The 17071-nt window shown below is 44.8% G+C and overlaps 9 protein-coding genes across 9 annotated transcripts; 5 read left to right on the top strand and 4 right to left on the bottom strand.

The window, feature by feature from the left end:
- Nucleotides 1–1287: 1287 nt before the first annotated feature.
- On the top strand, nt 1288–2980 carry FPOAC1_000801 (uncharacterized protein; the record flags this gene model as incomplete). The annotated part of the gene is made up of 4 exons (XM_044845412.1): nt 1288–1297; nt 1354–1845; nt 1900–1980; nt 2037–2980. 4 exons carry the CDS (start codon nt 1288–1290, stop codon nt 2978–2980), a joined length of 1527 nt encoding a protein of 508 aa, XP_044711328.1.
- Nucleotides 2981–3120: 140 nt separating this feature from the next.
- Nucleotides 3121–3997, bottom strand: FPOAC1_000800 (uncharacterized protein; the record flags this gene model as incomplete). The annotated part of the gene is made up of 4 exons (XM_044845411.1): nt 3121–3682; nt 3736–3773; nt 3822–3868; nt 3925–3997. The coding sequence occupies 4 exons, from the start codon at nt 3995–3997 to the stop codon at nt 3121–3123; spliced, it is 720 nt and encodes a 239-aa protein (XP_044711327.1).
- Nucleotides 3998–5256: 1259 nt separating this feature from the next.
- On the top strand, nt 5257–6116 carry FPOAC1_000799 (uncharacterized protein; the record flags this gene model as incomplete). The annotated part of the gene is made up of 3 exons (XM_044845410.1): nt 5257–5336; nt 5384–5833; nt 5882–6116. 3 exons carry the CDS (start codon nt 5257–5259, stop codon nt 6114–6116), a joined length of 765 nt encoding a protein of 254 aa, XP_044711326.1.
- A 443-nt stretch (nt 6117–6559) lies between these two features.
- Nucleotides 6560–7523, top strand: FPOAC1_000798 (uncharacterized protein; the record flags this gene model as incomplete). The annotated part of the gene is made up of 3 exons (XM_044845409.1): nt 6560–6602; nt 6661–7156; nt 7214–7523. The coding sequence occupies 3 exons, from the start codon at nt 6560–6562 to the stop codon at nt 7521–7523; spliced, it is 849 nt and encodes a 282-aa protein (XP_044711325.1).
- A 960-nt stretch (nt 7524–8483) lies between these two features.
- On the top strand, nt 8484–9962 carry FPOAC1_000797 (uncharacterized protein; the record flags this gene model as incomplete). The annotated part of the gene is made up of 1 exon (XM_044845408.1): nt 8484–9962. One exon carries the CDS (start codon nt 8484–8486, stop codon nt 9960–9962), a length of 1479 nt encoding a protein of 492 aa, XP_044711324.1.
- A 1149-nt stretch (nt 9963–11111) lies between these two features.
- FPOAC1_000796 (uncharacterized protein) lies at nt 11112–12575 on the bottom strand (the record flags this gene model as incomplete). Its single annotated transcript, XM_044845407.1, has 2 exons — nt 11112–12406; nt 12470–12575. 2 exons carry the CDS (start codon nt 12573–12575, stop codon nt 11112–11114), a joined length of 1401 nt encoding a protein of 466 aa, XP_044711323.1.
- A 228-nt stretch (nt 12576–12803) lies between these two features.
- SMG1 (Serine/threonine-protein kinase smg1) lies at nt 12804–13278 on the top strand (the record flags this gene model as incomplete). The annotated part of the gene is made up of 4 exons (XM_044845406.1): nt 12804–12833; nt 12945–13016; nt 13065–13139; nt 13201–13278. 4 exons carry the CDS (start codon nt 12804–12806, stop codon nt 13276–13278), a joined length of 255 nt encoding a protein of 84 aa, XP_044711322.1.
- Nucleotides 13279–13444: 166 nt separating this feature from the next.
- Nucleotides 13445–13980, bottom strand: FPOAC1_000794 (uncharacterized protein; the record flags this gene model as incomplete). The annotated part of the gene is made up of 2 exons (XM_044845405.1): nt 13445–13619; nt 13676–13980. 2 exons carry the CDS (start codon nt 13978–13980, stop codon nt 13445–13447), a joined length of 480 nt encoding a protein of 159 aa, XP_044711321.1.
- Nucleotides 13981–14594: 614 nt separating this feature from the next.
- FPOAC1_000793 (uncharacterized protein) lies at nt 14595–16562 on the bottom strand (the record flags this gene model as incomplete). The annotated part of the gene is made up of 3 exons (XM_044845404.1): nt 14595–14749; nt 14804–16208; nt 16269–16562. The coding sequence occupies 3 exons, from the start codon at nt 16560–16562 to the stop codon at nt 14595–14597; spliced, it is 1854 nt and encodes a 617-aa protein (XP_044711320.1).
- Nucleotides 16563–17071: the final 509 nt, after the last annotated feature.

Genomic DNA, 17071 nt, shown 5'->3' with positions numbered 1-17071 from the left:
ATATATAATAAATATAAAGATAATTAAAAGAGTTAAATTTTATATATTTATATTTTCTTTATTAATTTAAATATTATATATAACTTATATTAATTTAAGACTAATAATCTTTATTAAAAAGGATTTAATAGTATTATCTTAAGAATAAAGACTTTTATAAACTATTAAATAAAAATATTTAAATTAAATTAGCCTTTAAAACTTATTTTATATTTTTAATTAAGAAAAATACTTAGAAATTACTATCTTTAGAGGTTTTTATTAGTAAAAATAATAATAAATATAAGCTAATAAGATCTTATTAATATATATTTAATTATTAATACTTAAGTTAAATTATTAATCTTAATAACTTTAAATTATATTATTATAATTATTCTAGCTATTATATTTACCTAGGTTTCTCTTAATTATATACTATTCTTATTAATATTATATATATTATTTTATATAATATTTTTAATATTAATAATCTATTAAAGACTATTATAATAATTAAATAATAATTTTCTTATTATATAATATTTCTTAGCTACTTTATAGACTTTTATAGGCTTTTTTTATATAGTAAAATATTATATAAAGAATTAGTCTATTAAGTTCTTATTAATATAAAATATTTACTTATTAATCTTAAATAATTACTATATAAAGCTATATATTTTAAACTTTATAAAAAGTTAAAATACTTTTTCTTTTTTAATAATATAAATCTTTAAATTATTTTTTTACTTAAGAATTAATAATAATTCTTTTTAATATATTATATTAAAGTTATAAACTTTAATATATTAATCTTTTAATATTAAGAGCTTAATTAAGTATTTTTATATTAAAATATATAAATTAATATTTTTAATATTATTAATAACTAGAAAAATTCTATATTTATAATCTAATAGCTATAAATTTATTTTTATTAAAATTAAAAAAAATAGATTTATTTTAATAAATATAGAGTAATATAAAAGTATAGGCTTTAATAATAAGTTAATATTATAAGGTATGCAGGGTCGGGGGGTATACGGCAAGGTGGTGATTTAGTCTAGGTGTTGGCAGTTTCATATCACCCCGCATGATGTGATAAGCCCCCGTCGGCCACCAGCACTGGCCTTGAACACAACAAGGCAGACAGATGAGTCGACGACATGAGTATAAGAGGAAATACTGAGACTACAAACTGAATAATTAATTGGGTTCTCATAAGTTGTTCAGAGTACCAATTGTCGCCTGTACCTTTTCCGTGTCCAGTTCCCCAGCACCCAGATTATTACAACAGTCGTGATCATGACTTCTAGTAAGTCATAGAACTTCAAGGTAGAAATACTCACTCTAACTAGCCATTAATAAAAGACCTGGCCCCCCTCAAGCCAAAGCAGAAGCGCCGTCTTTACGAACCCATCATCTTGTACAAAGCGCTGGCCGAAATCACCCTCGAAGAGGGTGCTCTCAGGCAAGCAGAAGTCCCCGACAACCCAGTGACAGAAGAAGAAGAGTATCATCTTTTTCTTCATAGCATAGCTGGTGTGTGCGACAGAAAGAAGCGAGGCGCGACAGTTACTTCTGTGATGATCCTCGATGGAGAAGACAAGTTCACATATGTCTTTGGCTGTAATCAGGTCTTTGACAAAGACTTGCACGACACAAAAGAATTTCTAACATCTTTGCTGAAGAGACTATCAGGTTTTCACTTGCTCTCGAAAGCGGAACTAACTTATGTTCGAAACGAGATCTTCGAGATGATACTGGCCTTTAACTCTCCGAGAATCAAGAGCTATCTTGATACACTGAGGAAGAACATTGCCCAATGTCTGCTGTATTGCGAGCAACATGCGGCCCAACTTGGTAGGCATACGCGAGGGAGATTGTGGTAAACTGGGATGCTGACAGTAAGAATAGATACTGAAGTTGGCAAAGGTCTAGAGAATCTCAGCATCGCAATCGAGCAGACTACTTTCAGCGATATGAGTGATACCCAATGTAAGTCCCATGAATATATATCACATTCCCGCCCCCTTGAATAACATCCTTCATAGATTTTGCATCTTTCACTAGCGTCCTAAGGGCTCTCAAGGCTTTCCTGACATCACAAACAACAAAATACATAGAGACCATCGCCATAACCGGCCGTACCAGGGATGGCAAAAGTTTCGAGTGCTGGTCAGAGTTAAGGCACGCCATCTCGCGTCTCCGGAGCTACTATAAAACAGTACAATGCCTCATCGACTCGGAGGAAGCATGGCCAGAACTCTTCCAGGAGTTTGTCGTTGTATCTATCAAGTCCACCAAACCAGATCCAAACCCCCTTGGGAAAAAAAGCGAAACCTCCCATGGTATTATCGGTCGAATGTGCAGCGACCAAGCTTCAATTGAAAGGTATCGTGGTCTTGCTAGAAGCCTGGAGTGGATAAACCTGGAAGATCGTATCGAGGCTCAATGTACCAGATCGTCATTCAAGCCATTTGTGCACTCAGAGGTCCTTGTTCTTGAATGGGCGATAGCTCGGCCCAACATCACTTTCTTCCGTGACTGGAAGTACATAGGTAGTAGCAAAGGAGCCTGCCAGCTCTGTCGCTACTACTTTGATGCTGTGGGCCAACATAACGACATCAAGACGCGATCTAGTCACGGTAATCTCTATGTCAACTGGCGATTTCCGGATCTTAGGGAGCCCGAAATATCTTTTGACAAGACCCGGCGACAAACAATCTTTAATTCCATGATGGCTAGGATTCGGGAGGATGCTTTTCGTATCTTGGTTGATAAGAGCTCCAGGGGCAAAAGGCACGATTCGAGCACCCATCCTCTGACTTCAGTATTGTGTGCAAGTACTGATATTTGGATGGATACAGCTCGTGAGATACCTGGCATTGATGAGTTGGGTGAGCAATTTTCCAAAGGACTCACCCTGGAGTCGGTAATCGAAACCATTGAGGAGTCGGACGCGGATAACGAGGATGGAGGGATTAGTCTTGGGTGAGGCAATTGTACCAGGGCAGGGAAGAAGATTGACTTGTGTTTTATTTCTTGGGTCTTTTGTCTCTCACTAGTCTAGCTAGGTGTCGCTTTCCAGTTTCTATGTTCCACTGTCTGTCTTTTCAAACCAAGTCTACCCTGTACTTAGTGATCGTTTCTCTTGTGCCAAGGGGCAGTGGCTTCTAGGAGGTCCTTGTGAAGCTGAGCATCACCACTGATCTTGTACACCTCATCAATAATCTGGTTACGCTGCATGAAGATGAGGAAACCGCCCCAGACGAAATCAGCATAGCTGGGAGTTTTTCCTAGGAAGAATGGACCCTCAGAGTTCTCCTTAAGGAGAGCCTCGACCTCTTGCACGTGTGGCTTAGCTTTATCCCATGCCTGTTGACCACCCTCTCTTTTGTAGAGCTCATCGAGAGGCTCTCCAGCCGCCTCGGTCCGGGTCTCCTGCCAGTAAGGGACACTCTTCTCGTTGAGGATATGCTTGGGGACGTGGGTAAAGTAGACGGGTCGGAGGGCGCCCATGATGCTTGGCATGATTTCGAAGAGCTTGGTAAGGACAGGCGAGTCCTTGTGGACGGAGGGTTCAGGGTAGTCCTTTTCAATTCGCTCAAGGATCTTGGCCGAGTCCATGATGTATGTTCCATCGGGGAACTTGACAGTAGGGATTGTCCATGTTCCGGTGGCCGGGTTGGCGGAGATGCTGGTTGAGCTGGTGAGTCACAGGGCGCCTACTGAACGATACCATTGACTTACTGAGGCTCAAGAGTCGGCTTGATATCGGGATATTCGAGCTGGATGTTGTCAGCAACGCACTTGTCCAAATTGTTTGACAATCTTACCCATTCAGTCTTGTAGTCAATACCCTTGAAGTTCAGGAGAAATCGAGCTTTGTAAACAGATCAGCGGTGATATCATGGAGGGGCATCTATCTACATAACTCACTCTTCCATGGGTTGAGAGACCAAGCACCATTTTGGCTTGGGAGATCAAAGAGAACAAGCTGCTCAGAGGACATGTTGAACGAATTGAGTATTTTTTTTGCAATATGAGTTATGTTGAAAGTTGAAAGGTTGGAGGGAGCTCTCCGTGTTATGGACTAATCTTGAGCTCTAAGAGCTCATGCATGCATGACCTGAGGGATGGGAGGGGCAAGAGTGGGGGAGTTATCATGAATGGAGACCTCGAGTACCGAGGTCTATTATTAAGAACTACGTTGGCGAATTGAGATCAATAGCTACATTTGACGAAGAAAAAGGCCGTGAAACCCATCATATCGGAGAAGAATTGGGTGTTTCTCTCTATGATTCGTCAGATTTGTCAGATGTAGAAAATGGTTGACTGAGTTCAGAAATTTTTCAAGATGGAATGTTACAACTGAAAAGGAAAAGAAAGAAGAGAAGGAAAGGATACAAACAAGCCTTTCTACCTTTTTTGCATGCAGAGTTCTTTTTATGTTTGTTCTATGTCAACTGCCGAGACCTGACCTTCTAATAGATCAATTTGTGTTGCCAATGTTGCTGTAAGCCGGCAGGTGCGAAGGACATAAGTACCTTTGTACCCAGGTAGGTTTCCGGGGTTCTTTCCAAAACCGATCCTCAACTATTATCACCATCACGAGAAAAAGAAAGAAAAAAAAGAAATGAAAATTGTTTTTAGAACTGGCCTAGATGGAAACAACACCAGCAATGATCTACCACCAGTATGACGCTATCACTACCACATCCTCATTGCTGCCGCATTTCCGTTCCCTTGTGGCAATCATTGAACATCCAATCACAATTGTCACTCATCATCAGCCAGGCAGTAACACTTTAAACTATCTGCTTTTTCAACATTTAGCAAAGACGACAAGGTTGCATCAAGGCAGCGGCCAGTTCAGCCTTATCCGGCTGAGAGACTTGAGAGGGGATTTCACGCCACCTTTCACAGAGCACTCGCCAATGGGTGGAGAATAGGTACGTTATCCCTGTATCTATGCAACCAGAGGATGGACAGCCACATACATACCGAATCCTTCAACGTCACAGACCTCATACTCGTTGGCTAATTTCTGGGCTGAGGCTCAGCCACTCGCCCTTGATTAATGGTGTTACAGATGATCCATCGGCTGTGTAGTTACATGGTAGGAGCTCATTAGCAAGTAGTTATGTCAGCTCTTATTAGCTTGATGTCCATAAAGGATCTCTTGTCCCCCACTCGCAACTATTTCGAGGAGCCTAGTTTTTGGTTATCTTATACCGGTTTCTGCAAGACAAGCAATACAAAATGGCGACAATGCAACACATCTCACCCCCTTCGGTTTTACTAGAGAAGCCATCACATGAGAACCTACCACAGTCACGTCCGAATTCAACGTAAGTCTGACAAGAAGCTCAACTTAGTGCCTTCTAATATTCCACAGAATCATTCGCAGTGTAGTCGATGATGGGGGTCTTCCCGAAGTAGTGAATTCCAATTATGCTATGATGAAATACCACGACGCCCCAATCCCGGTAGACTCAGAGTCAGACAAGCGATTCAGTGAGGCTCCCATCCCAACAGGAACCCTAGACGATTCTCCGCCTCCATTACCAGCGCGCAATCCTACAACCCAATATCCATACAGCCCGGGATCTTATGCGTCCCAACACCAACTACAATACAGCACAGGCGGTCACGCTGCTCAAGTACCCCTGCAACATCCTGACAATGGCGGTTTTACACCACAGCCGCCTTCCTACAATAGCAATGAAGTGGTTACATACGTAACACCACTTACCGAACTTGGCGATCATCCCAAGTTTGTGGACTGTCCCTTCTGCAGGCACCGCGCTGAGACACGAGTAAAGAAGACTTCGTCAAAAGTGACACAGTAAGACTTTCCCTCAAGTATCCAAGTCTCCCTGCTAATTAATACCAGTATATCTGCAACTGTTCTTGGGTTTACAACCATCGCCGGTGCTGTTGTTCCCTATGCTGGAAAGTGGGCTGCTCATACAACACATTACTGCACAAACTGCGACCACAAGGTAGCCACACGAAAATGGGGATCCAAAAACATGAAGGCGTTGGGCACTCCTGAACATATGAGGGAACTTTCACGATATCCCTCTGCGGGCTCGCCGTCCATGTCCAGCAGTTCGAGGATGGGATAGTTAGATCAGTGAAACCAAAAATTGATACCAGAGTCAGGGGAGCGCTTTGACGATTCGACCACATTTCATGGAGGTATGGTTGGACCAGGATATTCACAAGCGATACATAATATTGATTGCACAGACTATACATGTACAGATACCCCTGCTTGTTTTCTGGTTGTATATATTTCAAACTGTTTGGTGGAAGCCTAGATCTAACTGTTTGCCGATAGACTGGAGAATGGATAAATGTCTTCTCGGCTTATTATCCACACTGCATCGCCCCTCATTCAGGGTCTTCGCGGGGTGGTTGCAAACACTTTCTTATTGGTCCGTAAGGAGGCTCACTAGACTAAAGGGAGCCCTTTTTGCAAATTTCGAGCTTTCCTTTACCTGCCGCCCTCCCTTCTGATCCCCCAAGCATAGAGTATTGTTGTTGATCTTACGTACAGCTCATCGTTATGGAACAAGAAGCTATTGCTGCCGGGAGGCGCATCTATCTAGGTATGATCATCTTTAGTATGGCCTCTTGGACGAAAATTGACACTTGATTTTTCAATAGGTAACCTCCCTTACGAGGCGAAGCCCTTTGAAGTAGAAGAAATCCTAGCGAAGAACGGTTTCGATAGTTTGGATAAGATTCATATTTCGGTCGATCCCATCAGTGCTCGAAATCCTGGATATTGTTTCGTTGACTTCCACGACTGTGAGACTGCCGAGAGAGCTCTTTCGTCTCTATCCGCTACTGTATACGGAAGGAATTTGAAGGTTGGACCATGTGAGCCAAAGAAGCCCCGTGAACGTCGCGGATTTCAAAACGAAGATGCAACATCTCGCAGATGGGGTGACTGGAATACCAAATCGAGCACAAACGGCAACAATATGAGTCCTAACAATGGCAAGAGCGAGAACAGGGGTCCTAACTGGGCTATCAATCACTTTGAAGATGTGACAAGGGATCATGGCGGACGAAGATTGTACGTTGGAGGTTTGGGCAAAATGATCGATCAAGCTCAGCACCAGGAAGAACTGGCACATATATTCTCTGGTTTCACACCGTAAGTATTTCGACTCACATACGCAAACAAAAAAGTGGTTTCTAATTACAACCTTAGGGCTGCTATCGGGAAACGAATTACACCTCACGAGAGTAAGAAGACTCTGCCCGGAAACCACCACTACTGCTTCGTCGATTTCGACACCAAAGAAGAAGCAAGCTTAGCAGTGGAAAAGCTCAACGGAAAAGAAATCCCAGGAGGCCAGCTCAAGGTGTCGGTTTCTGAGAGGGTTTCCCAGAAGCCTGGGGGCCGTCAACTAGATGCACGAGAGGGTCGCCGGGTCACTGATCGAGCCAATAACACTCGTCCGAACAAGCCTGAGACGAACAATGCGATGGTATCCAATAACTGGCGCCGAAAGGATTAGAGTTTCAGTTGCAAATTACGAGTGAGCGGCCTAAAAGACTTGACGCCGCGGGGGGGGATGCTGTTCGATAATACAGATGGTAAGAGCTATCATTGTATGGAAGATTTTAGATGAGAGTTATGATAATGAAATAGATCGATAGATGGGAGATTTTGTATTCAAGGAATCCATGTCAACACTGGCTTAAGCTTTCCTGTCAAATGTATTCAGAAGGTGGCTTGGTGAGACTGCATTGTGGTTTATCAACAAACCAGATACAAATGAGAACCACTTAGTGTCTAGAGCTCTCATTATGATTCTTTCCGAATTACTTATATTCAGTAGTCTCTATCTATATATGCTTAAGTATTAAGGAAGCTGCACCAAATTCAAAACTAGCTGTAAGTAGTCCCCAGAAAGGGTTTGTTTTATGGTACCTAGATGACGAGAGAGAAGCCAAGCATTAGGAGGATAACTGGACTGCAGATAACCCTCTTATAGGTGGGTTTGTTCTGAATTATGTCTTAATGATAAACGTCGGAATATTAACGTTTTTTCTCCTGATTACTACGGTTTGCCAAGAGTAGAAGCTTGATCTTGGGGTACATAGTTTACATACTGGGGATGATCTACGTCTAGTGCCGATGTCAGATCTTTATTTTGTGTTTCTTGGTATCCGAAAACTCAACAATACAATCAATTTATGAGTGTGAGATTGATACAGGAATATTGTGGAATAACACTCGTACAGGACATTATATTCTATCCAAAGCGCGTGTAGAAGCACGAATTATCTAGACGGAGAAATGCTCACATTCTGTGGCGTCATGGGAAATGTGGGCGGGGACTAGCGGTAGGCTGGGAGTTATAGTCCATGTCTGCCAGGTACAGGTACAGGGGAACTTATTTCCCAATGTAAATTCAGCTTCTCAACAACTGCCACGCGATACCACAATCTCGACATTGCGAATTCCTATCGAAATGTCCGAACCGATTGAACACCATGATATTTTAATTCTCGGCGCCGGCCTTTCTGGTATCAATACCGCCCATGTCCTCAACGAAAAGCTCCCCAATCGCTCGTACACGATTCTCGAGGCACGAGAAGCCATTGGCGGAACATGGCGCTTCTTTCGATACCCAGGCTTCCGATCCGACTCGTTCATGACTTCATTCGGTTTACCATGGCACCCATGGAGGCACGAGCACAAGATGGCACAAGCTGGAGAAATTATCGAGTATCTAGAAGAAGCTGTGGATGCTGCTGGTATTAGAGAAAAGATTCGGTTCAACCACAAAATGACGGCGTGTGAATGGCGAACCGATGAGCAAAACTGGAGACTAGAGGTTGAGGCGGATGGCCAGCGCAAGACGTTTATCGCAAACTTTGTCATCAGCTGCGTGGGGTATTATTCATACGACAAGGCTTTTGAGACGACAATTCCTGGTATAGAGGACTTTGGAGGCAAAGTCGTTCATCCTCAATGGTGGCCTGAAGACCTGGACTACTCAAACAAACGTGTTGTTGTCATCGGATCCGGGGCGACGGCAATTACAATCGTTCCATCACTTGCTGAAGAGGCCAGCATGGTGACTATGCTTCAGCGTAGTCCCTCTTTCGTCATCTCTCGACCTGTGACATCCAATCTCGACTTCTACCTACGCACGCTTCTTCCTTGGTCATGGGCATACTGGCTCATTTACTGGAAAGATGTCCTGATGGAACTTATCAGTACCCAAGTACTCCTCCGATTTCCCAAGCTAGGTCGCAAGCTTCTCATGGGAGAAATGCAGCGGGAGTTGCCAAAAGACGTTGACGTAAATGTCCACTTCAACCCTGCCTACAACCCTTTCGAACAGAGATTGTGTATGTGTCCCGAAGGGGACTTCTTCAAGGCCTTGCACAAAGACAACTGTGAGATCGTCACAGACACTATCCAGACTGTCACAAAAGACGGCATTCTTCTCAAGTCTGGTCGCAAACTCAAAACCGACATCATCGTCACTGCAACCGGCTTGCACTTTCAGCTTTTCGGTGGTATTATCCCGTTAGTAGACGGCCAGCCTCTTGATGTCGGCTCACATTATACTTGGCGTGGCTGCATGGTTGACTCCCTTCCTAACATGGGTTTCGTGATGGGCTACGTAACCACTTCGTGGACACCTGGTGCTGTTCTAATGGCTAAGCTGTTGGCAAAGGTAATCAAGGAGATGGAAAAGACAGAGTCGAGAAGTGTCATGCCTGTACTCGATGATAAGGATAGACTCAAGCCGAAGAAGTTGCCCGTCAATGCCACAAGTAACTACTTTGTCAAGGCTTCAGAGCGCATGCCAAAGGTTACTAACGAAGGCCCTTGGTACGGACGAGTGAGCTTGGCTAAAGATTGGTGTGCGTATATGCTGGGTGATGTAACGAGCGGTCTTCTCTATAGCGGAGGACGAGGGAAGAAGGACATTTAAGAGCCATTCCGTGTATACTCTTTGGCACGAAAGAACAATGCCATGTGCAGCGCCAGGAAGCTGCTTGGCCTTACATTCGGCAGATGACTTATGAATGATGAGACATTGGACTATGTTTGCGACAACATGCTCTTTCCACCACATTGTGATTGTTTGTTTGTGTTGACTGAATGACAGCCGAAACTGATTGGCTGACTGGGTACCAGGTTGTGGCATGGCTTGTTTGATGGAAGTCAAAGTCAAAGCCACACGCAAAGCCAAGCTTCCAGAACAAGAAAGATTGGAAGGTGAACCGCCCTAAACGGCTCTCATCTACGGTTATTCCCGTCTTTTAGTCGTTGGTTGTCTTGGCCAAGCTGAAGCATCTCGATCGGTTGTTCTTCAATTCGTTCATTTTATACCGTCTCGAAATTATTAGGAAACAAGTTCCAGCCGAGCTTGTTTATGACTACTTCTAGAGTAATGGACTTGTATGGTTATCAGTATCCGAATCACCAGGATCTGCATCCTCCGTTCTTGGGATCCGTCGATGGAACCCGACTCAGCCAGTCACGAACATGTAGATATCCCAATCAGACAGAACACAATGTCTCTGTTGTTCCTAATTTGGTCTAAGCAGATCAGATCAGGTTAAGCATAGTCATTGAACACTCCCGAGCGAGAGTTGTAGCCTCGTAACTACTTAAGGCAATCTGACTCTGTCTATTATACTCTGGCTACGGTTAGCTGGATGACTGAAGTTCACCTTCGGGTATTCGTGGTCTTCCAGGCTTCAATCTTTGTTTGCCCGACTTTGAGGTCATAGTTGCCATAGAAAAGTGCAATATCATAGGGACAACAAATATGTGTGAGATCTCAATTTATGCAAGACTCGAAGTCGTCAGTCTGAATAGATGATCTTATTAAGCCTTCGTTTCTATTTCAAGTGAATGTCCTGCTGAGAGGAAGATCCTGAATGGGTGGTAGTGGCAACAACTTAGCTAAGGATATGGCAGGCCCCGTTCATAATGAAACGAGTCGTCAAGGCGTATCCTTGATTTTGCTGCTTCTTCCTCGCGGAATGTAGGTATCTAGGACGACTTTGTTTAATATGAGACGGTCACTTGGTTACTTTAAAAGGACAAAAGGCGACAAACGCCCTTCTCCTTCCTATTGTTGCATCTCCTGATCTTCCGGTTTACTCGTCGGCATACCCAGTGTTTCCAAACCTCTTGCACCCACCATCTCGACAGGAGCATTCGCAGGGACATCTACAGCCTTTCCTTCAGCCACTTTCCCTTGTCCCATTGCTTCTTGGTACTTGCGCCCCGTCTCATCCAGCAGAGCTTGTACTTCTCCTTCTCTTTTCACAATTTCTTGTCGTTCACTCTTGAGCTTTTCCACCCGGTTATGCTTTCCCTTCATCTCATCCTCCATACCCTTCAGTGTAGTCTGCAGACGGGCCAGACATTCCGTTAAACTGGGGAGAGGTGATATCTTTGGTGGTGCCTGTAGAAGATTCTGACTGGGGTCTTTGCGGGGCTTCTTCAGACCATCCATGCCAGCGCGTGTCTGCGCAGCTTCGTATGCGATTCGCCGCTCGGCATCGCTGTCGGATGAGGAATCTGAAGTATGGCCTTCAGCTGCCGTGATAAGCTCTTCCATCATCCTTCGATCTTGTCTGCGTCTCTCCTTTTCAGCGCGCTTGCCTAGAGAGAGCCCACCGTCTTCAACATAGTTGTCGAATCCCTCTCCAAGATCTTCATCTTCTGCTATTAAACGAGTATCGTCCTTCTTTTTGCGTGCGAATGGATCATCGTCATCCTCAAGTGACAAAAAGTCCTTCTCCAGGGCCAACCGCTGGCGCCGCTCCTTCTTCTCACGAATTTCAGCCTCGGATAGAATGGCTGTAGGTTGTGGTTGGTTGTTCAACTCTGCTGAATCGACAATGAGTGCGCCCTCCAGTTCTGAAGCGTCCAGATCCATCAAATCGCTATCGTCGGGAGGTAATGTGGAGGACTTTTGGGGGGTATTAGGTGTGGATGATTGCAGTTCTTCGAGATATTCCTTGCTGTACTTGGGTCGGTCGTCATCGTCTCCGATCGATCTCATAGGGAGTCCTTTCGTGCCCAATCCTCTTTTTATAGCACTGTTTTCCAAAGCACGCCCTAAAGGTAATTTCTTGGGAGTGAATACCGCTGTTGGCTCGTCGGCGCCTGTAGCACCATCATCTCCACCGAATGATAACCGCGAGGATTTGTTCGGCTTTTTCTTTCCCTTCAAAGACCCTGATCGACTGATGACCGGCCGTACGACCACTGGTCCATCGTCCTCGTCGTCATTGGTACCCGAAGCATCTCCCAGACTCTCGCCGCCCGCTGGGTTGAAGCTCTTCCTCAAGCCTGACTGCCTGAGTGGTTTCCGGCCTGACTTTGCGCCGAACAATGGTTTAGAGGGTTCTATATCTGCAAGGGTCAGCCTTGATCTCATCAGCAAGAATCGCATATCCAAAATCTGGGAATACTCACCGTCGCTAGTACCATTGTCGCCAGTGGGCGCTGTGACGTCTTCGCTCGGGTCATCCTCATCGGCGACCTTGATGACTTTGGCTTTCCGTTTTGCAGCAAAACTCATGACGTGATTGTCTTTTAAATTTTTAGTCCTGTCGCATTTCAGTTAAAAAGACAAAGTTTCGCGACGGCACGCGCTGAGCATAGTTTAAAGTGACGTGCCTTTGGCTCTGATCTTATCTTCACGTGACGTCGAATTTCCGCCTAGCTGTGAAATGTAATGTTAGTAGCTCCAAGCCGCGATCGCGTCGCATGAAACAGCATTCAAGCTATTCTACATTTACTGCTCAAGATGGCGCCCGCACAACCTGAGCTTAAGAAGGTCCGTATCAACATTTCCTGCTTCGCATAGTTGTCAGATCCTCCCCCAACCTCTGGACAACCTGAACCCTTGCGATCTGCTGGTTCTGATCAATAACTAACTTTTCTACAGTACCTTGACAAGAGACTGTTCGTTCAGTTGAACGGCAGCCGAAAGGTCATTGGCGTCCTCCGCGGTTACGATGTATGGAAATTCCTTGCAATTTAAACTGGATAAGGCTGACAAGACTAGGTCTTCCTGAACATCGTTCTCGATGAGGCGGTGGAGGAGAAGGACAACGGCGAGAAGGTTAGAATCGGCATGGTCGTACGTTATCCCACCCTCCCGCTATTTGGGTCACAGAATTCCTTGCTAAACAAACTGCCAGGTCATCCGCGGCAACTCGGTGGTGATGCTCGAAGCGTTGGAACGAATTGGCGGGGACGACCGACGAGGAGACCGATAAACCCCTGACGGCAGTGGAAACATGTGAAGAGATTATGGATTTTTGTGATCTTTATTGGCGTTAAGGTCGAAAATTGAGACACGTTCTTGCGGGAACTTTGCTTGGGAACATGTCTTTAATAGACCAACAAGAGAGGATACCCTTGACTGTTACACTATGCCCATCCTTACTCCTTCTCCTCCCAGGCCTTTGCGTCGTAAAAGTCCATCAACTGGCCATCGTAAGCCTTTTTCCAACCCTTAATACCTCCTGTCAGAATCTCAGCCTTGATGTCAGTCTCTTCAACCTCGTCAAGGTAGTCTTGCATCCACCTAGCGCATCGTGGACCTCGGCCATTGGAGCTTCCTGGAGTATTATGAGCAACATGTTGGAGTAGCCTCTTGAGAAAATAAAGTACTTGCCGCAATAAAAGATAATTCTCTTGACACCTGCCTGTTTGACAAGCTGATAGACCTGAGGACGGGTCTGATAGAACGTGTGAGCTGGGAGGTTGATAGACGTGGCAATAGTGCCACCCTCCCAGTCAGTCCTCCGAACGTCGACCAAAAGGAAATCTCGTTTGGCGTTCTTTCCGAGAGCTGCATTCACTTCGATGAGCTTAGAGATGATAGCTGGGTCAGTCCGAGGGCACTCGGCCTTTGGCTCAGGAAAAGCATCCCACCATGCCTGCTGTGGGGTGTCTTGCGGGGCGTCGTCTCCCATGATGTGAGTCTTGAAGGTGTATTGCAAGAGGTGGGTTTGTAGTCAAGTCTAGTGATATTGGTTTCAGAGATATTTGAGGTTATTTAGGGAGTGACGTCTCACATTGTCAAGTTGAGAGGTGGGAGGTTGATGACGACCATGTACGTAGTGTAGCCCCGGAACGTTTGTCCCGAGCCACGATTTGTGAAGACGATTCAGGCAGGTAGTCACTTCCGATCCATCAACAACGTTTCACTGGTATTCTTACTTGTCTAATAATTGTCATGATATTGAGTAGGTAGTTTGATACAAAGACAGCGCCTTTTCTGCATTCGAACCCATTTCAACATGGCTCATATACAAATAAACTCACTGAAAATCTGAAGGTTTTGAACTCATAGTACCGATCAATATGGCAGAGTAGTTCCTTTCCATCAACACGAAACCCTTGCACCTAGGTATTCTTTTTGCATGAGTATATATTGTATGTGTTATGAAGATACAGGAACAACTTGGCCATTGATCTATTAAAGCAAAATATAAATCGAATAAGTCAGTCTGAACGGATAAGACAACCTTACAAAAAACACAGTCTGCAAATACAAAGGCACGGAGACAGAACTAAGTAGCCAGTCTCAAAGACTCCAAGGGGCGACACCAAGGAGTTTCAACGCATTTTCCAAAACTTGCCTTGCATTTTCGTAAAGAGCAAGTCTTGCTTCGCTCGCAGATTCTTGGTCGGTCCAATCTTTCTCATCGTCATCATCAAGCGTGACCATTAACTGATCAACTAAACGCAGCAAATAAACGACTATAAAAGATGGCTCGAGTGACTTGAACGAACTGTGTGCTGCATCTGGGTACTGCAACAGTATACGCAATAGTTCGGCATAGTCCTCTGATTCCAATGAGGCATAGTCTAGGGTTGCGTAGTCGAAGTTGGTGGTTTCCGATCCTACTTTCTTCAAGAGTCTGGCATAGCAGTTTTGAATGGCTGCACCCGTTTCGCCTTCGAGGGGTGCCATCTTTTTTGCGTCGCTTGTATAAGACGTGTTGCGTTTGTGGTAATGATCCTGAACGAACAGGCCAGCAAGACCAAGTATATCCACTGACCTCTCCGAATTATCAATATGAGAGGTTTCATCCTCTTCGCCTTCAAGATCAGCCTGTACCATGGACCTACAACCGTCTAGATAATCACTCAACAACTCTGCATCCTTCAACTCCTCTGGAAGACCATTGATCCTGGCAAAAGATGTATGCTGGATGCGGTCGGCAAGATCCTGACGACCCATGAGCTTCAGTGTCTTGATGACTCGGTTGAAATGCATCTCTTGCTCCACCGCAGCGACGTAGATCATTTTATCGAACGAGTGTGCCTTGAATCGGTCGAGCACTGCAGCAACATCGCGCAGAAGATATGAGGTAGTTCCGTTTCTGTATCGCAATACAGCAATGGATAACCCCTTTGCTTCGTGTTTCGAAAAGTCGATTTGCCAGGAATCATCGTGCTCTTCATAAACCCCCTTCTCTTTCAAAGCTTGTTCTACTTCGGCGATGGACTCGAAAGTAACCTGCGATTCTCCAGAGTATTCATCAAAAGTAACTCCGAGTCGTGCGTATGAGCCTGTCAAATCCTTGACCGTAGCGTCTCTGAAACGTTGCCACAATGCAATGGCATCCGGGTCCTTGTCTTCCATCTTTTTGAAGAAATCATCACGCTCGGCGTATAGGCCTTGCGACTCAATCTCCGAAGTGTCTTGGTCGTTCGCTTTCATAGCCCTACATTTTTCCATTTCTGGCTTGAAAAGTTCTTCGATTTTGTGCTTCACTTGAAGGAGATGACGAAGAGGCTGCTTCGCAAACTCTTCTTCGGAGCCAAACCGCTGCCAACCTGCAGCAAGCAGACCAATTTGCTTACCCCAATCTCCCAAGTAGTTCATCCTAACGATATCCCAACCCATACTGGCATGGATGTTTGCCACATAGGTGCCTAGAAGCGTGCTGCGCAAGTGTTTCACTTGGAACTCGCTTGCCATGTTGGGAGATGAGTACTCCACGATGACTTTCTTCTTTCGCCCTTCAGGCGCCGCCGGATCAGCAAGTCCCAGAGACGTATCATAGCCATATGATACGCTTCTATCACTGATGTACGACAGAAGAAGTCGAGGCAGCGTGTTTGGGGAGAAGAAGACCTGAAGACGAATACCGTCTCGAATGGGGCATCCAAAAGGGGGTGTTCTTGGTAACTAATTCCAGGCAATGTCAGTGTTCCTTAATTTTTTGAATCGGGTTAAACATATTCCCACCTTTTGAAGAAGGTCCTTTGCGAGGTCCTCATTATTGACACCCTGAAGTCTCAGTCTTGGGGCAACAACCACAAGGTCCCCCATTCCGGTAACGTTGGATGTTTGAATAGCATCATAGGCAACCAGTCTATCGCAATTTGTGAGCTTTTGTATTGTTTCGGCAAGGTAAACTCGGAATATGTCCTGCGGGTTGTGCACAATATCTGCGCCGGGGTATTCCGGGATAGGTGTGTCCAGTCCTGCCTTTCCGAGAAGGTTCTCGATCCCACTGATAGAACAAGTTGTTACTGCCATAGCCACGATGTTTTCTGTGATGGTGTTGAGAGAAGAGAAAAGTGAGTCAGATGTTGAATTTCTGGAGGGTTGCCTTCTGAAGCATCTGAGCTATAAGGCAAAAGCACCCAGCAGCAGTTGATTAGGAGTCAGTAGTTGGGCATCATGGCACCTTACTCTTCAAAGCCTCAAACTCAAAACATACTTCATGATTTGCTGACAATGCTTCATGCCATGAAAATGCGAGGTGAGCTGTCACCCCTCCAAGCTGTACCTCGAACGAGGCTGTCAGTGAGCAATTGGCTGTAATTCACCAACAGAGAGAAAGATGGTGTATGACACAACCCCGCGATAGTGCCAGGTTACGTTTGAGACTCTCTCTTGGTTATGCTATTGACGTCGCAAGACGTGTCATATCTCAGATGTGATCATCTTCAAGTTAATGCCTAAATCCCAGAGACTCGGTCGGCTAAAACGTCCCAACGCATGTGAAGAAGAGCATGAAGAAGGCGATCAAGAGTCTCTGGCTG

This window comes from Fusarium poae, chromosome 1, assembly GCF_019609905.1.
Source record: "Fusarium poae strain DAOMC 252244 chromosome 1, whole genome shotgun sequence".
NCBI classification, from domain to species: domain Eukaryota; kingdom Fungi; phylum Ascomycota; class Sordariomycetes; order Hypocreales; family Nectriaceae; genus Fusarium; species Fusarium poae.
Note: the sequence above shows the minus strand (reverse complement) of the source record. Positions and strands in the feature narration are given on the sequence as shown.